At 37.2% G+C, this 25,778-nt stretch overlaps 1 protein-coding gene and 1 long non-coding RNA gene across 3 annotated transcripts in view; both read right to left on the reverse strand.

Moving 5' to 3' along the window:
* Nucleotides 1–3,992: 3,992 nt before the first annotated feature.
* Nucleotides 3,993–5,026, reverse strand: LOC116179225. Its single transcript, XR_004146976.1, has 3 exons — nucleotides 4,723–5,026; nucleotides 4,402–4,673; nucleotides 3,993–4,316 (listed from the first exon to the last, which is right to left on the reverse strand). It is a non-coding gene; the product is annotated as an uncharacterized LOC116179225 (long non-coding RNA).
* A 2,049-nt stretch (nucleotides 5,027–7,075) lies between these two features.
* LOC116179080 (protein rhomboid-like) overlaps nucleotides 7,076–25,778 on the reverse strand; it is an 80,382-nt gene continuing 61,679 nt past the window's right edge. For both annotated transcript variants that reach the window (XM_031498787.1, XM_031498786.1), the window contains exons 4-8: nucleotides 12,086–12,198; nucleotides 11,760–11,877; nucleotides 11,035–11,177; nucleotides 8,127–8,395; nucleotides 7,076–8,071 (exon numbers count right to left, since the gene is read on the reverse strand). In XM_031498787.1, coding sequence (XP_031354647.1) covers nucleotides 7,770–8,071; nucleotides 8,127–8,395; nucleotides 11,035–11,177; nucleotides 11,760–11,877; nucleotides 12,086–12,198 — 945 coding nt within the window. In that variant the 3' untranslated portion in view covers nucleotides 7,076–7,769. The remainder of the gene's footprint in view (nucleotides 8,072–8,126; nucleotides 8,396–11,034; nucleotides 11,178–11,759; nucleotides 11,878–12,085; nucleotides 12,199–25,778) is intronic.

The following is a 25,778-nucleotide window of genomic DNA, read 5'->3' on the forward strand; positions in this document are numbered from 1 at the left end:
TCATTTGTCACATAATCACAAGTAGCACATCTAAAACCATTAGAAACTTTATGTATTAAATGTTGTGTGAAGAGGGATATACGATTTGTCCTATAATTACAATCATGACATTTAAACACTTTAAAAGCTTTATGTATTAAAAGATGTCGTTTGAAGATGAGTTTATTATTTGTCCCATATTCACAATCAGCACACTTAAAATCCTTAGAAACTTTATGTTTTAAAAGATGTCGTTTTAAATTGATTTTGTCTGTTGTTTCATAATCACAATCAGCACATTTAAAATCTTTAGATACTGTTTTACAGGGGGGATTTACGTGCTCTTGCAAGTCGGAGTGTTGCTGTACTTCTTCATTATAAATGGACTTAGAACATGGTGTACTAATTGTAATTTCATTCTTTATTGTCACCAAAAGTTCGTTGCTTACTGAAATGTGTCCCTGAAGATAGGAATCAATTTCTTCTTCTTGCTTTGGTTCGATTTTAAAGAGTAGTGTGTCACCATCTCCATCCATACCTAACAACAATAATACCTAATGTTATAAATAAAGGTGTTAAAAATCTCTTTTGGTTTATCAAAAATCTATTTTGGTATTAAACAATACACAGCAAGACACTAGGACACAGACTTCAAGTGCCCTAGGACAACTAGACATTACTTAGTACTTACTTTCTGAATGTCACAGAATTTGTTGAATTAAGAGTACACCAGGCCACCAGTAGTTATTTACTTTGTTTATATATTATAATGTAGTGTTCAAATCAAAGGTTAAAATAATAGTCTAGTCTAGGCTATGCAGCCTTAGACTATGAAAGAAAGAGCGATCTCAATAAAAAATGGAGGTCAGTGAGGCTGTCGCTCTAACGCTAACTTCACACAGAGATTGGTATGTACAAGGTGCATTCGATTATCCGTTTCAGGAGTCGGCAGAGCGTACGGTGGAAAAGGTCAAGTAATCATCGTGGGAATATGTACAAATATTCATTGTGAACGCAAATGATGTCCAAATTAACTTTAGGAAACAAATCGCAAACCAAAACAATCAATTAGAGAAGACAGAAAGGTTAACACATTTTTTGATGCACCAATAAATGAACGCTTTAGAGCAATGGACTGTCGTACACTCACTTTTGTAATTAAAAAAAATGATCAAAGTCCTCGTGTGAGATCGAAGGGACTTCAGCGCATTTTTGTGTGGCAGATCAGTGTTTTATTAGCCAATATTGACTCCACCATCAATAAGATCTTGCCGAAAGCTACCACGTTCACTTTGTCGGTACCATTTTCTCACTTACCGTGCATTCGCAATTCGCGTTTGAGTTTTGACTCCACCGTCAGTAAGATCTCGTCGGGGGTTACCATATTCCCTTTGTCGACACCCACTTGTGATCACCCGCAACAATTCGGATTTGAAGTTTCGACTCCACCATCAGTAAGATCTCGTCGGGGGTTACCACATTCCCTTTGCCGATACACAGTTCCGACGTCCCGTTCATTCGTAATTCACATTTTGGTAGATTTCGCTAAAATCCCGGCATAAAATCGTATTCAACTTTTGGGTACTTCACATAGCTCGACCTTCTATTAGTGACACGAGAAAGAGAGACCGCGATTCGCGCTGTAAGAAACTTTTGGGCGCCCAAAGTCGACTACCCCTCGAAGCGCGCCGCGCAAAAGGTGGTTTATTTCGCCCCTAGGAAAAAAAACAAAATTCCGCCACGCAGGAGTTGTGCGCGTTGACAAGATCTTCCCGACGACACCAATTTGAAAACAATCGGAGAAAAACTGTAGTAGAAGATAGATAAAAACTGAAAAATCTTCAGGTTAGTATAATACGCTCGGGGATGGCGTCCAGATGTCGTCGACTCCAAATCTTGTAGCCCCATCCCTAACGTTCTTAATTACACGGCCCCGATAGTTACATGTACACTCCTTGTCTTTTTACAAGCGTTTTTCTACGGGCGGGCATTTACTGCCAGCCAGCCAGCCAGCCAAAGTGAGATTAAAAGCTACTTTTTACAAAAAAAAAATTTTTGCAAAAATGCGCTAAAAATGATAGGGAGTTCACACTTCTTCTGGTGCTGATGCTCAAAACAAGTAACCTCTGGTAGTTCTCGGATTTTGGACTAATTCGCCATTAACACCAAATACGCAAATTTGCACATATTTTCGTCTGCGTCCGCAATATTATGCATCTACAACCATCAAACTTCACCCCCCCCCCCGCCCTTCCGGAAGTTTAGTGACGACTGGTTTCCGTATTTTTATATACATTACTGGTACGATGCATTCAACTACAGAAAAACTGGATATTGCTTTTTGTAAAGCCAAAGCAACAATCTACAAATTAATTAACATGACAGCCAGATCTTTTTTTGTTTTAAGAAGTTATTTTGTTTTGTTTTCTTTTAAAAATAGACATAGGGAAAAACAATACGCACAACAAATCCCTGTCTACTTCTTAATAAATATCACTGTATATCTTTAATATATGATAAACAATGATTTTACTTTCATACTTGTACAGTGGACCCGTGTATTCATTTAATGGTGCACCAGAAAAAGTATTAAGTATTTTATTTATGTATTAAAAGATGCTGTTTAAAAACGTGTTTGTCATTTGTCACGTAATCGCAACTAGCACATCTAAAATCCTTAGAAACTTTATGTGTTAAAAGATGGCGTTTAAAGAAGTGTTTACGATTGGTCCCATAATCACAATCACAGCATTTAAAATCTTTAGAAACTTTATGTTTTAAAAGATGTTGTTTGAAATTGCGCTTATCATTTGTCTCATAATGACAATCGGCACATTTAAAATCCTTAGAAACTTTATGTTTTAAAAGATGTCGTTTGAAGAGATGTTTATCGTTTGTTCCATAATCACAATCAGCACATTTAAAATCCTTAAACACCTTATGTGTTAAAAGGTGTTGTTTGAAGTTGCGTTTATAATTTGTTCCATAATTACAATTAGTACATTTAAAATCCTTAGAAACTTTATGCATTAAACAATGTCGTTTGAAGACATGTTTATCATTTGTCCCATAATCGCAATCAGCACATTTAAAATCCTTTGAAACTTTATGTTTTAAAAGATGTCGTTTGAAGACATATTTATCATTAGTCTCATGATCACAATGAGCACATTTAAAGTCCTTAGACTCTTTATGTTTCAAAAGATGTCGTTTGAACAGGTGTTTATCATTTGTCCCATAGTCACAAGTAGGACATTTAAAATCCTTAGAAACTTTATGTGTTAAAAAATGTCGTTTGAAGAAATGTTTACGATTGGTCGCATAATCACAATCACCACATTTAAAATTTTTGGAAACTGTATGTTTTAAAAGGTGTTGTTTGAAGTTGCGTTTATCATTTGTTCCATAATCACAATGAGCACATTTAGAATCTTTAGAAAAGTTATGTTTTAAAAGATGTCGTTTGAAGAGGTGTTTATTATTTGTTCCATAATCACACTCGGCACATTTAAAATCCTTAGAAACTTTATGTGTTAAAAGGTGTTGTATCAAGTACTTTTTAACATTTGTCCCATAATCACAATTGGCACATTTAAAATCCTTAGAATCTTTATGTTTTAAAAGATGTCGTGTGAAAACATATTTATCATTTGTGCCATAATCACAATGAGCACATTGAAAAACTTTAGAAACTTTATGTTTTAAAATATGTCGTTTGAAGTCCTGTTTATCATTTGTCCCATAATCACAAGTAGCACAAATAAAATCCTTAGAAATTTTATGTGTTAAAAGATGTCGTTTGAAGAAGTGTTTACGATTTGTCCCATAATCACAATCGCCGCATTTAAAATCTATAGAAACTTTATGTATTAAAAGATGTTGTTTGAAGTTGCATTTATCATTTGTCCCATAATCACAATCAGTACATTTAAAATCCTTAGAAACTTTATGTTTTAAAAGATGTCGTTTGAAGAGCTGTTTGATATTTGTCGCATAATCACAATCATCACATTTAAAATCCTTAGAAACTTTATGTGTTAAAAGGTGTTGTTTCAAGCACTTTTTAACATTTGTCTCATAGTCACAATCAGCACATTTAAAATCTTTAGGCACTGTTTTAAAAGTTAAAAGGTGCCGAAAGTTGGAGTGTTGTACTTCTTCATTATAAAGGGATTTTGAACATGGTGTACTAATCGTAATTTTCGAGGTAATTTCATTCTTTACTGTCACCAAAACTTCGTTACTTACTGAAGCGTGGCCCTGGAGAAAGGAATGGATTTCTTCTTCTTGTTTGGGTTCGATTTTAATGGGTAGTGTGTCGATATCTCCATCCATAACTAACAACAATAATGTTACCTATACATAAATATGTTAAAAATCTATAATACAGAGCGAGACCCTGTGGCAATTAGACATACTTACTTTCTGAGTCACAGAATTTGTTGAATTAGGGTACACCATGTTACCCGTACATAATCATTTGATTCACTTGGATATAAATTTTAATTCGATTTGGTTTTATTTATAATAGTTGTTCCACATGCACATACAAGTGACTAATAAGTGCTGCCACATCGTGTCGAATTGTGGTACTATCTGATTATAGTTCCCTCATGGTTCCCTCCATGAACATGTACATATATATACAGGGTGAGTAAGATATTTCTCAAATAAAACGAAAACGCGTGCTCGCACTGAAAGATTTAATAAGGGACTCGTACATAATGATGTGGACATCCTTACCGTTAAGACAGTCGTAAAAACGTACTCGCTCAGGTGGTCCTCGCTAGGGCAGCGGTGGCCCATTCTCTTATTTCACGTCCCAAATCTTCTACCATGAAAATTTCCCAGAGAAACAACCCTTTCGGATTTCTCTACTCCATGAAGCATATGACTGATAACGGCATCCTTTGAACCAGATTTACTGAAATCGGGCAGCACGGATCAGACTTTATGGGCTAAGGCCATGATCTCTAGCAATCACCCGCCTGGGATACTTAGCTTCGCCACAGAAAAATGTGACTACTGAGCCCTACCACCACGACAAGGTGTACCCCATGGTAGGGAAGTTGTAGACGTAGATTTTTTGTTTAATTATTGATACGTATACTGCTTCTTGCCTATTCTCCGTGGTTGTAGACGTAGATACCTACACAATTTGCATGACCAGCGTACTTAAAAAGGTTTCCGGTCGTTGATTTCCGTGTTCTCGGTCCTCTCCGCCGTAGTCCGCATAACTTGCTTCATCATCAGCAAGAAACATCAAACTTCACAGTATTAAATTTTGATCTCCAATTCTTGTCGTTCGAGATCTTCGTAAGAATTTTACGCTGTAGGCTTCCTGGGAAATAAAAATTGCACCATCGTCCCATCTCACGGTAGAGCTTAAGAGGTTTCAGTGAAATCCCTTTGGTTCTCGCCTTGGCTACGCAAGATGCGCTTTGTAACGCTCCACTGAACCATCATCAGCATTGTACTTGACCTTGTCACCCACCGGCTTGGGAGCCAGGTCCCAAGTATGATTTTCATTGAGCACATTTACCTCCTCAATCATTGCCACTTTCCAATTTTTGGCTTGAGAACCTTTAATGGCTTCGGTGTTAGGTGTAGGTACGTAGACGGTTCAGCTTCATAGGCTATCGTGGTGTAGCATTTTGAGGTTCCGCACTGACTGATGCATAATCCTTCAACTTCCTCGGAAGAATAAGCCTTCCTGCTTAGAGTTTGGGACATTTTTGCAACGTTGATTAAATAGCAATCACACTACCGACACTTTACTGTTAATTGTGGGAACTGAACATCTTTTGTTTTATCATGGCACACTTGGGTTCGGAAAATAAGGTTTTATTTTTACAAATTGGCGTTTCGACTTGGTTTTTCTCTGAAATGTTCTTGTGGAATGAGTGGTTTTCTTTGTTTCAGTGGAAAATTTGTAGTTTTGGTTACCCAGAGATATAATTTGTTTAGGGGGGTGCCATTTGACATTTTAAAAAAATATAACATTTGGCGAAGGTCAATCAAAATTTTTTTGGATAAAGTATAGGTACCTAAAAAATATTATGTGACTGTGGAAGAGATCTTAACCTGTGCCTCAGTCCAAAACTAAGCAGCCTGCGCGATTTAGATTGGATAAATATGCAGAAGCCGCACTGAGTTTTCACGTTGACTGTAAGGGAGCATACAATCACGTGATAGAAAACATGAGCGCAGCAAATTTAATCAGATTAGTCTAGGAATGACAATCCAAAACACAGTCACAGCAGTTAAGAGTAATGCGAAACGAGGAATTTAAAATAAGAAAAGCCCCCCTGGAAATGAAAATCAGAAATGGTGAAATATAAACAGAAAAGGAACGCTGTTCTATAAGAGTCATCAGTTGCTGGCATATGCAGATGACGTACTCCTTCTGGCAAGACGCAGAAAAGAACTCCAAATCATTGCAAAACCCTGAATGGAATTCCCAATTAATATAGACAATACAGTTACCCGGTTTTAGTACACAAAATCTCAGTATTAAAAAACGAAGTGGAAATGAAGAGGTTTTGGAGTGCGCAGAAGTAGAGAACTACATGCATCTGAAAAGTGTCTTAGTGACCAACAAGTGCGAATAAGGTAGTGAAATATGTGTAGGGATAGCAAAAAGTAATAACTGTGCAGGAGGGCTAAACAAAATATTAAGAGCAAAAGAAGTGTCCAGGAATACTAAATTTAGGATCTACTAAAACTAACATTCACTTTTGGATGTGAAACTTGGGTTATGAACCAGAAAAACCAATTGAAGATAGAAATGTGGGAGAGAAAAATAGTAAGAAGAACAAATACACTCTTAGGCTGAGAAAGAAGAACGAACACAGAATTATATGAACTGTATAGGGAAAAGGTTTCGTAATGGTTAAGACATTTAAGAAGAATGGACGATAGAAGAAATGTTAAAGAGGTGGTCTGGAGGATACAAAAAGGAATAGATGGATACAAGCTGTGGAGAAAGACTTGGCAGAAAAACTGGTCAGTAATTGGAGGGAATTACGAGACAGGAAAAAGAGGAAAGGTTTATGTAATCATAAACAGTGGTCAAGTGAGTTAGACAAAGACATACTTTCAATAAATTATTTACTAAAGTTTGCTATAATTTTCGGCAGTATGTAAAAGTGAGTGAAAAACACAATTTATAACAAAAATGGAATATACTAAGTCTACATAATTCAGTTCTGATTTCTTACAAAGGTTAGTGATAAATCTACCTGAGTGGTGTAAAAAATACAACTTTGATGTGTCTAATGTGAAAATATAACTATAAATTCTAGTGAACTTTGTTTATTACTCTATAAGGCCCTGTGTAGGTTTATAATAAATGTAAACTAGCACTCTCTTTGGTAGGCTTCACTGTTTTACTATGTGTGTGACTAGCTTAACATATCACTCGTACATTAAAATACGTTACAACCAGCAACCACTATCGAAATATCGATAATAGTTTCCGTGTATGTACAGGGTAAATCTACATGAGTATAGGTACAACTATTGCAAAAAGTGAACATTTCCAGAGAAACAATGAAAACTAGACCACCCCATTACATACTTAATTGTACATAATTAATAATTCACTTCAGTCTTTGGTACGAACAGTAAATAAATATAAATTAAATAATATGTACACTCTTAAATATTTACACACAACCAAAATACATGAAAAAGACGGATTCTTGCTCAATTAACAACATTTTCACCTGACTAACATATCTTAAGAATTAAATCAAATAAATATTTCATATTCACATAACAAGCAACGGCTATACACCAAATTTATTGTAGATATACTGAGTATTAACGCCATCTCCAACATTTTGAATGGGATCCACTGTCGGATTCATGATGTTGAAGAGAATGGCGAATATCGTGCAAGCCGCATATACACCTAACGCGATCCACCACAGTAACTGCTCGTGTAACTTTTGTTCGAAATTTTTCAACACCAGCAAGCCTATCGTTAGACCCGCAAGTGCTCCAGTTAAATGGGCAACGTACGAAACTGGCGGTCCCATGGTTTCGGCGGCGTACCTCGAGTAAATCGCATACCCCACATCGCACGATGCTGCAAAAGACGCCTGTCAGTCAAAATGCAATGGAGCTGCGATTGGCGCACTTACCAATAGCAAAAATGCCAAACAGTCTTAAAATCCCACACTGCATATTATTGTAATTTAACAATACATTAGCTAAATGCGCCGCGAGAAGTGCGTAAACACCTCCCGACGCACCGACCAGATACACATCCGTATCGAACACGGACGTCCCAAGCGATCCGGCGGCGACGCCGGCCATATAAATCAGCGCCACCCTCCCCGATCCGTGTACCATCTCCAACGGCAGCCCGACCAGAAGTTGAACTACAAGATTAAATCCTAAATGCAGCCATCTGTAAACAAAAGACGTATTCCGTTAATCCAAAAAATTCTACAGTAAATTGAGGAAGAACTTATTAACGAAAGACAAACACGCGGAGGCGCAAGCAGGATATAATAAATTAAATAATTACACGAATTAAAATAACACGTTTTACTTAATTGTTTCTTTATCAAAACTCATATGTGAACCTCTCCCACTGGGTCAAGTTGTGTAAACTAATTACGCAACTTCTTTAGTCTAAATTTTGAGTGCCTGTATGTACCTAAATGTTCCCCGTTCACAATGGCAAACGTGTGAAAAAACCTTAAAGCTAATTGAATTACGCGAGATGGCAGAATTGGGATTAAAGCCAGTCGTTTGGTAAAAAAAAAAGTTGCGTGATAATTAGCGGGTAATTAATAAACCATTTCATTAGCAATGTAATACGTCCGTAGCATGAAAAACTACCTACTTTCTAGTCGCATCAAGTCTATAAAAAAAGTAGTTTCCTTGACATGCATTAGATGCGGTTGCGTCGTCATTAGTCACTTGCCTGCGTATATTCGGCTCAGAGGACCACGAACCTGTTCAAATTTGTTGAATTAAACTAATCCGTTTCCAAGTTCAATTGTAGACCGACAACGTGCATCGGATGCTCATTTAAGTCTCAAGACAAAGATATTGAATACCTCCCCTTGCGCTCCATTTGAAGACATGGTCTTGCGATGGGATGGTAAAGGGTCATCTTTGTAAAATGAGAAAGGAATAGATGAGACATGAGAACAAGATATCTAAACACTTGATAGGACATATTTTACGATAAAATCTATTTTAATATTATTATTTATTATTTTTGCCTTTATTTTTGAGTGGGCGGGGTTTCAGCCAAGGCTGCTCTACCAACCCAACCCACTATACATTTACAAATATCCATACCCGAACCCGGATTCGAACCAGGGACCCCTTAGCACCACAGTTCAGCTTTAACTGAACTGCGCCACACGGGCCGGCAAATCTTCTACAACTTCTCTACCATTTAGAATTTTATCGCCACGCAATTTTTGAATTCGCTTTGACGGAATATTGTTGTAACGTAAATTTAATGACGTGTTTATTGTAGAACATTCCGAATCCGTCTAGAACAATTATTGTCGTTTATTATATAAGTAAATTAATTCAGTCAGTTCCAACTTCGACGCGCTTGTGATATGTTATGAATTGTAAGTGATAAATAATAATTACTGTACTTTAAACAAGACGTGAAGGAACAGGAAAATGTGCCACAAGCAACGGACCATTAGGGAAGAAGAAAGCGCCAATGAGACAGTAGAATAGCCATGGATATCGCCGGCCCTTCTCAGAGACAGATTCTGGAAACAAATGCATCTTGATGGCCATGGACTGTTTCAGCAAATGGACAGAAGCATATGCTCTACCAAATCAAGAAGCGATAACTGTGGCGGACGTTTTGGTAAAAGAGCATTTTAGCAGATTTCGAGTACCTCTGGAATTACAACCCTAATCAGGGACGAAATATTGAGTCGGCGCTGTTCCAAAGCCTGTGTATTATGGGCATTTGCACGACCAGAACTATTGCTAGGACAACTAGGTTGATAGGACAATGGGGAAGTACTTGTCAAAAGTTGTGTCCGGCCACCAGCGTGATTGGGATTGTTCCTGAAGGCGATTTCGTTGTCTGGTAACAAAAGGTCGGTCTTGTGATAAGCTTAGTTACGAAGTGCGGGAGTCAATTCCGAAGTCTCGATAAGTTGGACTAACGCATCGTGCGCAATACACTGGAGATGGTAATATTGGTCTTACTTTAACCCCAGAGGAACCCCGCAGCCGTTTCGTAAGACGGTGGGTTGTTTTTTCTTCGAGAATGAAAGTATCGCCAGCAATTTCGCGATAGAGCACAAGAGTCTGGGACTGTGTCTCCGCTATAACCGTCGTCCGTATTGCGAGACGCAACAGTTTTAAGAGGGGGGCAGTGTAGCGAACAATCCAGCAATCTCGCTGAACATCGAGGAGCAATGAAAGGCGGATGTGACGCCATCTTTCCGCAAAAAATTACGTGTTTATTGTAGAACGTTTCCAAACAACTGTAGCGTATTTCAGTCAGTTCCAACTTCGACGCGCTTTTGTTATGTTATAAATTGTAAGTGATAAATAATAATTACTGCACTTTAAGACTGTTAAAATTTTATTGTTAATTAGTTGTAATAATTAAAGCACGTAATTAAATTTACGTTACATTATAGAAGGCTTTCAGAAATATGCGACAGACATGGAAGGGCGTTTCTTCAAATCCACACGTGGTTTTGTATTATGATGGTCAAGTTAATGATTTACAGAGACAAGTGTTTGCGACAGCTGCCAAACCAATGTCAGTAGACTAGTTTCATTAAGGTGGAAGATCTAACGCCGGTATGGAACTGTTAATTGAACTTTTGTGCCATGTTACATCTGGAACGGAAGCTGGCCGCCTCCTGTACGAACGCAGATTATATACAGGGCGTTGTCAGTCAAAACGAAAGGTATGTTCAATTAATAAAAAAGAAGTGCAAGCAACTGACGGTCGGGCCACCCACTAATTAGTGTCGAGCACGTGGTGTTTTTTATAATGCAAAATTAGGTTACCTGAAGAGAAATAAATATCAAATTACTCACCCTGCGTGCAGCATCATATACAGTAGAAACCTCCATATTTCAATTCGTTTATCTGGCCTATAGATGAATATCGAGTCTATCGGTACCGGACCTGCCGGATTTAATTCTCCCGTATTAACCGAATAATATACGAAGAATCCCAACTGTAACAGAAACGAAAAATTGTACGCATCGTGTATATAAACAATACCTATCTATTTATAAAATGGACTCGGCGCGTTTACCTAAATGAGTTATTTTTACATGTACAAGAATCTAAAATTAGGAGGGTTTAGTCGAAATTTTTCTACCTTTCACAGACGGAACGCGCCCGCACGTGTCCCACGTGACATATGTTTCCACAAACGTGGAAACACCGGGCCCCGTAAAATTAATGACTTCCCCTTTTGAAAGCGAAACATTTGTCTCCAGACGGCTCCCAGTTTATTGGTCAACCCGTTAGGTCGTCGCTGATTTAATTACCAGGCGACTGCAAAAATATTTCGCAACAGCTGCTGCAATTCTCCCCAAGTGCAAAATTACCGTTATTAAATTATTTGTGTAATTAAAGCGATTGCGTGCGCGTTCGTTTTAAGAAAATTTTTTTTAATTGGGGCTCGTTACATAAAATAATTAAAAAAAGGAAATCGCGCAACTTCATTACGTTACGTGAGCGCGATTTTTGGGCAAATTTCTAATGAAAGCCTTTAACGGCTCGAGTTAATCAATTAACATTCATAACATACCTCCACAAGAGTTATAATAATTATAAACAGCGGCGGTGGACAACAGGTGTAGTGATCAGCGTAGTACTTCCGGTCTCTTTCATCCGTTAGAAATTCCTCTGCTATTATCTGAACCATCCTGTAATTACAAACAGAGAGCATTGGTAAAGGGGAGTTCTCGTGCGACGGAATAAAGAAGGCGCCCTCTTATTGATTTTTGGCCAAAATTTACGGCTTTACATTCTTATTGGAGAGAGTAACACATTTAGATCCCGTCGCATATTTAGTGGCGTCTGCTCTATTTCGAGAGATGCTCGGCGCTTTTTGCCTTTTTTTCATTGTCTTACCTTCGAAATAGTGGAGGTTCGACCAGAAGTAGATGGAAGTCGTTTTCGGATGACACCTCACGGTCCCTGTGATGGACCGCACATTTAAAGCTTCTAGATCGTTTCCCTGTCATCTGCAACAATTAAGAGATATCTGTGATTAATTCGTATGCGTGCACTCGTCGGTAATCAGATTTATTTAAATTTAGTCATTTAATTAACCCCCCTGGACGGTCTTCATTTACAACTAATTTAGTTAGTCGAGGGCGTGCATAGTAATCTCGGCTCACATACCGATCTAATCGAGATGAATTATAGCCCTTCTTTCTTGTACGGGGGTGGGCACTCGCACTTATTGTCATAATCGTAAGGGTTTCGATGTAATTAAACGTATACGGGAGCGGTTTCGAAAGTTGGTTTTACATTTCGGCAGACCGAATCAATAGTTTAGGGGTCGCAACATCGCGTGCAGACCGCTGGCGTATCGACCCTATGATGTTAATACTAAATCCGTCTAAATTCCTCTGCACCCTGCACGGTTATAGGTAATTGTCGCAAGAAACTATGTAACCTTGCGCTATCGGATTACGTTAAGTTTCTAATCGTATTCAATTACCATGTTTTAAAGGTCCTTACCCGGTGTGGCTCACGGACGGGGTAAATTTCGCCCCCGTTGTTATCAATTTGAGAAATCTCACTCGCATACTGAAAACTTTTTCCTTAGCTTTCACACGAGCTCGTAACAACTGTATAAAAGTAATTAAATAAAGGCATTGTTCCAGAACGCGTACCTACGAGACTTTGCATTATTAATTTTACAATGCCTACCTAATTAGAGCGCTCGCGAAGAAATAAAAATCGCGCTAATTACCTACGTTACGAAAAGAAAAAAGTGTATCGGAATTTGTTTAGTATAAAAGCATAGTTTAGACAGGAGAGATTTTCGTCTCGCTGAGTCAAGAGTTATTCTTGGACAGACGATTTTTAGACCCCCAACGGATAGTGCACTGACTTTTGCAATTTTTAGATCAAGGTGAACACTAATCAGCTGTTTAAGTGGACGTCTGTATTTTAATAATCCTAGGTCACAAATTCGCCGAAGTTACGATGAAAAGCAGGGGCCGCTCTTTATTACAAAAAATTCACTTACGTAATGGAGACTCTCGAGTGGAATGAGCAGGGTAGCGAAATTGTACGTCTTACTGACGTTTAATTTAAATTGTCAAATTCAGAGGACAATAATGTTCTTGGACGCGCTGAGCAATGATCTAACACTAACTGTATATATATTTTTGCGGCTTGCCAACAAAATTCTACGGATAACTACAATTTTTATTATTTCCGCTATTGGTATTAGGTAAGTACTAAAAAAAACGCCAATCAATTCGATGCCAAAGCGGCGTGTGAGGTGTCTCACCTCATGTGGGTGGTTGTCTAGTCACCTGGCCGCCAACTCCACCTTGCCGTCACCTCTTACCTTTTCAGATCATTTCTTCTTCACTTTGCCAGTTTTGTAAAGTTGTTCAACCCTACCGGAATAAAGTTCACACACCTACGCCGAATAGGAAGAAGATTCTCACGTCCTTGGATTTGGACGTGGGGGTGCCCGTCGGGGGAGCGTATATCGATTCTCCAGATTGGTTTACATAGTGCGTGACCGTCTATAAATAAATAATTATGAAACGACCGCAAATCGACACCGCGCTCTCGATGGATGATGGTGGAAACGTTCTTGTAGTGGAATTGGGGCTGGGTCATTTCTTTAGTTATGACCTGGGGAGCGGGACCGTGGGCGCGTGTAGGATGTAGCCTACGCATCCACCAGGTTCCCACGACTGCGACCTCGTCGGTTTATTTGCACACCTGAGGTTAATGTCACCTAGACGCAATGTAAAATTTCAGCTTCGTGCCGTCATTTTTAACAAATAGTGAAACTGATCGCTGACCATTTCATTTCGATCGTCCGGAATGACAAACAGAACAAACAGCGCGATTTTTTGTTGTAGGTTGTTTCCTTTAGGGTCAATGCATGGCGCTTTCTGAATATGGTGAAGACCCCCACGATTTTTCTTCGATTACCTCATACAATACCGTCGGTTCATATTAATCGAGTAAGAATTCTTGTATTCCACTGCTTCGTTTACATACAAAATTTTGTTTTAATTTGACGGTTCACTAAACTAAGTAGGTATCCACGTTTTTTCTTGCGCTCAGAACACGATTTATCTATGACTATAATCTGGTGTACCTTCGCAAAAAACTTGACTGGTGATCGATTGCGGACTAAGGATTGGTCTAAGGTCTGCAAAATGGCACCTAGTTCGCTAAAACGTCACGAACTTCAAATGGGTCCGGATGATGGTAAAGTTTGGAAGAAGAACCTCTTCCTGTTTGAATTTAGTCCCCATATCCCCTAAAAGTAAAATGGTGGAAAAAGCATGTTCATTTTAAACACTTCCAGTCCAGTATTAAACTTTTTGCGACAGTATCGACGTCTTACGGTAATTTTAGCGCATTTTTTTTACGAATTAAAAAAATATGGTATTGTTTGCGCTTTGTCCGTCCGTCTGTCCGGACTACTTCTAGGAAAATTGTACTTTGGAGGTGTGTCAAACAGGCACCAAATTTTGTTGCCTTAAGGGGAAGGGGGGGGGGTGCATGAATTATTCCCCCAGGTGCTGTTTTTGAAAGTAAAACGAACATAACTACTACACTAGGCATGCATCTAATGGGGAGAGGGACATTTTACCCTTCATATATGGTATTCTAACGTCCGGTCTAATCGAAAGGAATTGGTCGCGACATCAATGGATGATGGAGAGGGGGGAGGGGGGGGGGGGTTGGTGTTGAATATTGGTTTTATTTTTCATGGTATTCCAATTAAAGGTCTCACAACGAAAATAACTGTTATCTGCCAACCACAGTCCTGCTACTCGACCCCTTATCAAAATTCCGGGAATTCTAATGAAAAGTCTCGAAGGAATTTGACTTTTACAAACTACACATGTCTTCGGCGACTCATTTTCGAGATCAATGGTTAACTGAAGGAGGTGAGGGAGTTAGAAATTGGTTTCGTCTTTCATAGTATTCTAATTTTAAGGTCGCGACGAAAAGAACTGTTCCTTTACCCCTCATCAGAATCAAAAGATGGGGGTGGAAAAGCTGATTCTAGCCTTTATGGTACTATATACGGAAGGTCTCAACGGAAAAAATTAATTTCTGCCAACCATAGTCCTCATCCTCGATCCCTTATGGTGATCGATAATAATTCCTCATATCTCAAGAACGGAGTGTCGGAGGAGAGTACTTACAAAATGAATCGTCTGGACGAGACATATGTATTGATTAGGATACGTGTGAATATCTCGAAAATAGAGTGTCAGCTTAATTCTTCTTTCATTATATGGCGTAGATTTTGAATGTGTACCAGGCGGCCTTTAATGTTTATATGTAAAGAGCTCTCTCCCCATTAATCATCTACCAAAAAGCATAACTATAGCATTTTACTACCTTATAACCCAAAATATACTAAGCTATTTCGGTTTAAAAAAATGCGCTTTATCTGTACAAGAGTTGTGCACAATTTATACTTGTTTTAATTACGGAAACATTGTCGCAAACTTTTAGAAAGAAAAACATGATATAAGTACACAGAGAGTAGGTAACATAAAAGTACTCATGTAAAAACTTCGGTAGTAGACGTGACCAATACAAAAGTCTTTTTTCGTTGATGTCGTAATCTGCCATTTGGGGTACCAATAGATAAATGCGTCGTACCGTGGCAATGTGTTTGCATTTACATTCTGTACGTCATGGGTTTCGGTTATCATGTTTCCGTTAATATCCAGCGAAACAAAGTCGCGAGAGAAAGTCTAATACCATGATAATTTCTCCGAATATGTACTTACGATTTGTACAATATTGTATTCTGCCCAATTTCATTTTATTTCGTGATCCGCGTTCCATTTTTAATTTTTCTGGCCAAATACAACTACAAATGTTTAAAAGGAATAGTCTGGAAATGCCTAGAGAAATTTAAAATAATACCTGTACAGGGTTCACCAAAGTTCCCGGGGCGGAGTTATGTTTTAAACGAGCAAAGAAGCAAATATGAAAATACGGGGATCAGTCGAGGGATCAATTAAACGGTCCTGCATTTCAGATGGTTCAAAACTTTCATACGCTGGGGAGTTTTTTCAAAGAGCCCAGCACTTTTGAATCACCTTATTTTAAAGGAAAAAAGAAATGCATCCCCATAACCAAAACCTGGCATCCACCAAAACTACCAACCCTATACCAAATGAGAAAGCAACATGTTTATTACGATTTTTATGGTAAATCCTTTGCTCGATTTGGCATTGAAACAAATGCTCATAAGGAATTTTGAACCTTTTGGAGCATATCACTAGTGAGATTGGTGGTTTCTTCGAGTATGCGATTTTGCACAAATCATTTATTAACGAGCCACCCAGCTCGTTCATGATTTTAGACTTTCTGTCTGTCCGTTCGTGTACATGAACGCGAACGGTTTCCAATTCGCTGTTTTCAGTGTAATAGGTAGACAATGGTCAAGGGACTAACTGATTAAATTTTGGTCAATACCCGTCAATTAGACTTTCTATCTGTCCGTCTGTGTGGATGATAAGTCCATTAGACTATCGGCTCCTATTAATTAACACAAGTTCTTTTCTGAAACTTTCAAGATACTGTACGAGTCGTGTTACTGTACCAACTTCCTATAAGAATGACTAATATTTTAGTAGGAAGCTGGATGTTCGTGATTTTCGATTTTCTTTCCGTCCGCCCGTCTCTGTACACGACAACTCGCGAACGGTTTCGAATTTTCCCCCCAATTTTCCAATTGTGTTTTCAGTAATAGGTAGACAATGGTAAAGGGGCTAACAGTTTAAATTTTGGTCATTTGTACTTTCTGTCCGTCCGTCTGTATTGGTCGCTCGTTGTCTAGATTGGTTTGAACAATTTATTATGACGTAAAGTCGACACATTTATGCTTTCGGTAATTGGGCCAACTTCACTAAGAAGGGGCATATTATATACAGCACATCTTGCGCCACCCCTTGGGAGATTTGCCTCAGTTGCTACTTATGCACCAATCCTGTCCAACCGCAATTGAAAATTTTACTTAGAGTGCCTCTACAACATGTTTGAACTATCATGGAGTTCCACCAAAGGACTCAAAGTATTCTAAGTGTAGTCTACCTACACATCGGAATCCTGGTAGGAATACAAATAAGTACACGTGGCATCTCGGATACTGTAAGCAATGAAGTAACCCTTTACTGACGAAAACAGTTTCCATCACTAGTAGCACAACGGAATTTGTTAGATGTACATTCGATTACTGTAAAGAGAGTAGTAACAGTTTGACTCACATTTCCGATAACAAGATAGTTTGCGTTTTAAGTAATTTTTATGTTTAAACCGTAGACATTTTCATTCCGGCTTTAACCGAGGAAGAAACAGCTAAAAAAATTATCTGTACAGGGTAGTTCAAATTTGCGGCTCACCATTTGGGATCTCCGTAACGGTATACGCACTTAAAATTTTTGAAAAATAACTGAGATATCACCAAAAATTACAAATTTCGTTTTCATTTGTCCTAGCTTTAAACGGTCGGAAATAGACTGTTCCCGTTACATCTTGTATGGGCACTTTTTTCGGAGAATTTCATATAACACGTTAGATCTATGAGCCACAAGCTACTGCTTTTTTATTCTTTGTGGGATAGTCGACAAAAAAAAAGAGAAATAATATCAATACGTACTTTTACTCCCCAGGTGCTGTATCTCGCACCGTTACGGAGATCCCACTGGTAAGCCATATGAATTTGAACCACCCTGTACTCCATTAAAAAAGTTCGTTTAGTAGAAGATTCCAGTTGCTCGAAATGCGACTGTTCAATAAATTTGCTCATCTTAAATTATCCTGCAGAAATGGTATGGGAATGGTTTTTTTTAATTACTTTTCAAAGCGCGATTAATGGCTATTGTTTAAATAAATATAAATTCAATTAACGTGTGTTTAAAAGTAAGACGTTAACGCAGTGGCGTGCCTAATTACGGGACTGTGTTCTTCAATACAATTGTATAGGAGTGAGGACTCGCTCTAATTTTGTGTTTCCAAACTCTCACTTATGCTGGTTATATTAGTGAAAAGAAGTACTTTTTTTGGGGATGTTTTCAGAGATATGTTTGTGGCAACTCCTTATTGGCGTATGTTTTGAAGTATACACTGTATCCAAGATGGGGATCTCCGAACCCATAGAAGATTCGACCGCGGTCAAATTAGAGAAAAGATGCGCAATTAGGTAAATAATTAGTAGCATGCTTTAAAAAGATAGGTATTCTCGCACGATTAGGGCGTTGTGCGCGGGTGCACCATCCTGTTGAAACCAACAGTTTCCAATTTTTCTTTTTTGCGTGTGCCGTACATCGTTGTGTATTCGTAATAATGAATGCTACTCTATACAGTATGTACTTTTTTTACGGGCCATATAAAAATAAAGTTGATCATTTCTCTCAACCCTAAAAGAATTAGTCACTTTCGCTTTTTCTGGCATATCTTCGCAAGTAATCGGAATTTTTTGGTTTTCTCTACAGCATGATAATAACCCTTTAATTGTACATCTTTCCCTAATTTAACCATCTTCTATGGTTTCCGAGATTCCTATGATAGGCATCCTCATCTTGGACACAGTGTATAAAAAGGAGCTTATATGTTTCACTATGTAGATCGATCAGATCCAATCTACAGTTTATTTTGTTCATTTCGCGTGTTGTTTCAGTTAAATGAATGCTTATGTAGGTACATATTTGACATTCGCAGTGAGTGTCATTGTATATACCTACCTACTGGGTGACATTTTAAGAACCTTCAGTGTGCCATATTTGTCTCCAATAAGAGATACCTATTTGTTTCAATTTGTATGCAGTATACCAATAGAGTAAAAGAATATATTGTTACTTTCAATACCTTGCTTTTCTTTATGATCGTTCGAACCTATTCCTTGTGCACTTATAGGTATTGTATACCCGCTTATAAATTAGTTCGTTTTATGAAATCCAAATTCAATGATTATTTACCTACTTCTTACGCGATTTCGAATAATTTCCATGAGATTTCCACAGTAAAATGTTACCACATCCTACATGTTTTTCCGAGGTATTTCCAGAATTGACCGAAATCTGTATGTTTTCAGACCGATAAGCGTGCATTATGATGATCATAGTAAACTGGCTGACAAAGTGAGAAAGAAAAGGACGATGTGAGATTGAAACATTGGGGTGAAGAGCTATGGGCTGTTATCTGCAGTTGTGTATCAGCGAAGGGCCATTTCTCTTCAATTTCAAAAAGTGGAGAAATCGGTCATTTGGTCAAAAAAGTGAAATTCCAGACGATTACCTGTTAGCTATAGACGTCTCTAACAATGGGAACCTCCACGTTCTCATTTCGCATTCAAATTAATAAAACTAAAGGTCATTTCGTCTCCATGCAGGCGAAAAGATTGCGAAACATCATATGATGATGTCCAAAAAAAAACGCGACCGACGAACGACGAAAAATGTGGGTCATGAAATCAATCGATGTCGTGCGAAATCACTATCTCTACCGCATAATTACAAACAAAGGTTGAGCGCACACACAAAAAAAAGGCCCATAAAGACGACCGAATCTGGTTTTTGAGGTCTTCGTTCTGCTTGTTGTGACTAAACTAGACAGAGCGCAGTAATAATAATATAATAAACATTCTGTGCAGGTTCTAACTAGTTTGTTCGCTTTCATAGAATCGCCTCGAGCCGTTCTCATAATAAGGAATTCCCTCTGACATTTCGATCAAAAATGACTTCGTTACGGTTTCGGTACAATTAGTTAGTCGATAAGGTATTTGACACCGTTTCCGGTTGTGATTTGTCATACTTTACACGGGAAGGTATTGATCTCATTTTAAAGGCAAGTGCACGACGACGACGTCTATGACTGCCTAGAATTTACTTTCATGAGGAGAAATGTGTTATGAGTAACTGCAATGTTGTGAAACAGCAGTTCCGGTTCACAACGTACGAAAACCAGGAAACCGAAGCCACTTTACATGCATGTACATACATAAATTACAAGTATGCAACAAAAAAAAATTATCATTGTCTTTTACGACCTACATCACACGGGGATTGGGCAATTTTTAATTAGATCCGTTAGCCGTAACTATACGGGGTGTTGAGCTCGCGCGACTATAAAAAATGGACAGAAATAAAAATCTATTTTTAACATTTTGTTATAGTAACCGTTTACAAAATCACTTTGAGAAACTGTTATTTATTTCCCGGACTTCCTCGTTAATTGAAATTATTAGTCCATTAACCTGCGAAGACTTTTTAGCCAACTCTCGTATGCGAATTAATTCCAGAGTTGGAAACGAGAGCGTTTTCGCCAATTAAGACCGTCACTCACCCATTTTCAATCCTAATTGTGAAAGTGTCCCACACGAAAAATAAAAGCACTAAAAGCGAGAATATATAAACGGGGCGCAAACCGGCGAATAAACGGCGCGTACAACAATCCACAAGTTTCGTTCGCAACTAAACTGTGCTAAAAGTCGGCTTTTCCTTTATAAGTCCCCCACTGTTACGCTACTGTTTTTGGTGTATCGGTAGCGGCACGAAACCCTCGCGTGCGGTTTCAAACGCAAACACTTTACGCGCCGCGCCGTTTTGCCGCTTGTTCACAACAAGGTTTTATTTTCGTAGCCAACTGGATTTGATCGTGAACATTTTAGGGGGATCGAATGGGAGGAGTTACGGCACACTCTGATTTGCTTCATTAATTTATTTGTTTGGATTGCGCTAATTGTCATAACTTAACACGAGATTTTTTCAATCCTTAGACGGCGGAACGTTCAATCGTAAACTTTCGCAAGTCGCGCGCGATCGAATTAACGTGGAATGTTGAGATAAAGCGACGTTTTGCAGGTGTCTCTTGCGATAATTTCCATTTGTCAGCCCTTGCGACAAACATTCATTGCCCCATTATCTGACAAAACTAACAAAAGTTTATGTTTACAATTTTATTGAAATACAATGCAAAAATGCCATCCTCAGCGCGATTATCCTATCATTATCCAATTTAGCATCACCTCAGTACACCAAGGGAAAGGTCTCCAAAAATGTAGGTAATTCGACATTTATGGCAAGTAGCTATAAGTATTTTAAACTAGTCAAAAGAAGATATCATCGGATTGTGCCAGAGCTGACGAAAAGCTTTGAACCCTAATAAGGGTTTGAAAGCATTCCGAGCTCTTTCTGGTTGAGCGTAAGGCTTTGGATGGCATACAATACTGAATTTTATCGTTTTCATTTCACAAGAGGGCTTTTGCAAAAAGGAACATTAGCCTTTGTAAGGTTTCCTCTTCAAATAACTGAACGTTAAACAACAGGTCAACTAGGCCTACTATATTCAAAAACCGAACATAGGAAATTAACATGGTTTTTTTTGTAGATCCTTGCTCCCCATGATAACTTAAAAGGTTTATAATGACATCAATCGAAAGAAGATTGTTTTTCTCGTCTGATGATATACGAATTAGTTCATTTTCAGGTGTATTTCTCAATATTTTATCAAAAATTCGGCAATAAATCCACTTACCAAAATCATGTTAAGCCATGACTAGGTAAGACAAAAAGCAGATTCAAATGTTATTCAAGTCGAAATCAAAATCAGTTTATCATTAATTTTTTTGTAAAAGAACGTTTACGCGGAAATAGTTACTCTAGTAGCCATATTTGTTTTCCGTGCATTTTAATAAGTGTCCCATTCCGCCTGGTGTCAAAACCTATTTCAATTTTTTAGGAAATTTCCATGGCTTAACATGATTTTGCTAATTGGATTTATATATTTATATACACCCAAAACTGAACTAATTCGTACCTAAATCAAATGAGAAAAAAATCGTCTTTCTATTGGTGTCATTATAAACCCTCTATGTTAACATGAGGTAGTGTTGGGTAATCCACGATCTAGATCCATCACAGAGCTGGACAGTATTCGATTTTGTAAATACTTTTTAGTATTCAAATCCTTTAAAGTATATTCAAATAAGTACTTTGTATAATTAAATACTTTCATGGAAGCAGTACCTATTTGTATTTGTAACTCAAATACTTTCACAAATATTTAGTATTCGAATACTTCGCAAAGTATTTGGATAGGTACTTCGTAAAGTATTCGAATACTTCGCAAGGTATTTGAATAGTTAACCTTCCTTTTTTTTTTACCAAAAATCGACTACTTACTCTAAAAATTGTCGGGAAAACACTTTTTCTTATTAATTTTGGTGCGTAGAATTCAGATGATTCGTACTTTTTCGATTAGACTTCTCAATCAAAAGTTATGAACTAGAACCCAATTTCGAAAGAAAATTTAAAAGGGCTGTAACTTTTGATCTAGTAGCCCAATCTTGGAACTGTTTGAAATTGTGGTTTCTACAGGCCACATTCTATAAGAAAATTTTTCTTCCGGGTCGAACTGAGACAATTTTTTTTCCGGCCTCAAAAAAAGGCAGTGTATAACCTTCCTTTTTTACCAAAAATCGACTGCACCAACATTTCTCGGGAAAACACTTTTTCTTATTAATTTTGGTGCGTAGAATCCAAAACAATTCGTACGTTTTCGATTAGACCTCTCAATAAAAAGTTATGGACAAAAAACAAATTTCGAAAAAAATTCAAAGGGCTGTAACTTTTGATCTAGTAGCCCAATCTTCAAACTGTTTGAAATTATGGATTCTACGGGCCAAATTCTATAAGAAAATGTTTTTCCCGGTCGATCTCAGACAATTTTTTTTCCGGCCTCAAAAAAAGGCAGTACTTTTAAGTTATTCAAATATTTGAGAACAATTTAGAAATGTTTAGGGAAAGTTTCCATTGTCACAAAATCAAATATAAAAATCCGATACATCTGAATACCGAACTCGATAGTCTACGTAACTTAAAAACAATAGGGACCTTTCTTATATCCTTAAGACCATGTGTACCAATTTTCAAAGCGATCGCACGTTTCTAAACAAGTTATCATGCACACGGACAAACGGATGGTCAAAAATGGATCTGTTCCAAAATCGCTAGGATTAATTTCAGAAAGGCGTACATATCATGTGCACGACGTACGATCGCTTTGGAAACTGGTACACGTATTTTTAAGGATATAACTGGTATAAGAAAGGTCCTGGTAGGTACCTCCTATATAATAATATAATAATAATACGCTTTTACTCCCCTTAAATTTGTATATAACAATAGAAATATAAAAAAAGCGAACCCCATACAAAGTATAACTTGATTTTTTATCTAGTACTTATACTATTTTAAATTTTTAATGTAGTTGAGTGACAAGTATTTGAATACTTTTTATAGTATTCGAATACCTTTGATAGTATTATAGAATACTTTTGAAAGTATTCGAATACATTCTAAAGTATTTGAATACTTTGTATTGTATTGCGTATTCGCTTGTGCTGGACGTAAAAGTATTTAGTATTCAAATACCTTTGATTTGTGTAAAGTATTTACTATTTAGTATTCAAATACTTTTTGAAAGTATTCTGCCCAGCTCTGATCCATCACATGGATCTTGGATCTGGATCTAGATCCTTATTAGATGATGATCATGTATCTGGATCTAGATTATATTAAAATCGATTTTCCACTCGTAGATCCAAAGATCAATTTTAATTTAGGTATATAGGTACCTACCTAAACATATTTTTTTGCAATATTTAACATTAGCGGAGTAAATTGTTTCTATTTAAAGAATAAACATGTCCCACTCATAGTTTTTGAAATTTTTCAGTATTTTAAGCTTAGACAGCTTTATGCGATTAGCATTACGGGTAGTTTAGCTTATAGGGGGTCCGTATTACCGATAATTGTTGACAGTACAGCTATAATTCATGGGCATGCCGCCTAACTGAGTTATCCGAAAAACATGTTTTTATTATGCAGATATTAATAAGCACATCACTTTACCTTAACTTCTTAAAGTACTAATTCCCTATAAGCATATTTAGAATCACATTGGGCGATATGTCGCAAATTCAATGATTTGTAATGTCATTTTGGGCTACTATAAGTACACGTAAAATCCAAGACTTTCTTATGGTACTTGTATTTATGCAAATTCACTTATGCACCTAGATTTTTCGAATCTCTTAACACCTACTTTGCCTTGAAATTTCTAAATCCGTGTATTTACCGGCGGGTGTACCTACTGATGGCAAAGGATTAGTCTGTCAGCATTAGAAGAAAGAAACGATAACAGGCTTTGATCTCAAAGCACGAAAACCGAACTGCAATATACCTAATTTACAACTGTTGTGAATGTTTAAAAGGACATAGGCGGTTATTATAATTTTCAAGGAAGAGGACTTTGTCACAAGGTGTTACGTATAATTTTTCTTGCTGTTTTGCGAATTTTGCATATAGATAAAGGTAAAACCTGGGAAGGGGTTACATCACGGAACGAGATAGCGAGATACCTTTTCCTCATTTGAGTGTGCCATCAAACAGGGTTAAGCTTAAGAATTGAAGATGGAAAATGAAAGTGAATTAATGGAAGCTCCGTTTATTTTAAATGGTAAATGTTACAAAATTATTTTCGACAGTCCGATTTAATGTTTTTAATAGAACATATTTTTGTAACAAAACCATTAGCACTTGGTATAGACATTTTACAAAACGAAAGCCACGCAAATTCTGGGGATGAAATTTCCTCTGATGATGATTTTTTTTATTTTTTAAAAATAAGTAGCACCCACACCGAACCCACAACTTCTGTACAGTGCAATGAATATTTTAATGATTCAGATAATGCATACCTACTATCAATCAGAGCTGTACAGTATTCGATTTTGTAAATACTTTTTAGTATTCAAATCCTTTAAAGTATTCAAATACTTTGTAATTAAATACTTTTATGGAAGCAGTATTTGTATTTGTAACTCAAATACTTTCACAAATATTTAGTATTCGAATACTTAGCAAAGTATTTGAATACTTTGCGAAGTATTCGAATACTTCGCATAGTATTTGAATACTTAACCTTCTCTTTTTTCCAAAAATCGACTGCATCAAAATTTCTCGGGAAAACATTTTTTCTTATTAATTTTGGTGCGTACAATCCAGACGATTCGTACTTTTTCGATTAGACTTCTCAATCAAAAGTTATGGACTAGAAATCAATTTCGAAAGAAAATTTAAAAGAGCTGTAACTTTTGATCTAGTAGCCCAATCTTAGAACTGTTTGAAACTATGAATTCTACAGGCCACATTCTATAAGAAAATTTTTTTCCGGGTCGATCTGAGACAATTTTTATTTCGGTGTTCAAAAAAAGGCAGTATATAACCTTCCTTTTTTACCAAAAATCGACTGCACCAAAATTTCTCGGGAAAACACTTTTTCTTATTAATTTTGGTGCGTAGAATCCAAAAGAATTCGTACGTTTTCGATTAGACCTCTCAATAAAAAGTTATGGACAAAAAACCAATCATCAGATAAATGATTAAAAAGTTTTAAGGCAATAATTTCAGTGCTATATTTTGAGATTTTGCCAATCTACAAAATGGTATCTTGAGCGAAAGCTTTTTTCTTGTATTATGGCTGTGCACTTTCGAAACTAGTGCATATTGTTCAAATTTGGATTTTA

The sequence above is a fragment of the Photinus pyralis genome, unplaced genomic scaffold (genome assembly GCF_008802855.1).
Source record: "Photinus pyralis isolate 1611_PpyrPB1 unplaced genomic scaffold, Ppyr1.3 Ppyr1.4_LG8, whole genome shotgun sequence".
NCBI classification, from domain to species: Eukaryota; Metazoa; Arthropoda; class Insecta; order Coleoptera; family Lampyridae; genus Photinus; species Photinus pyralis.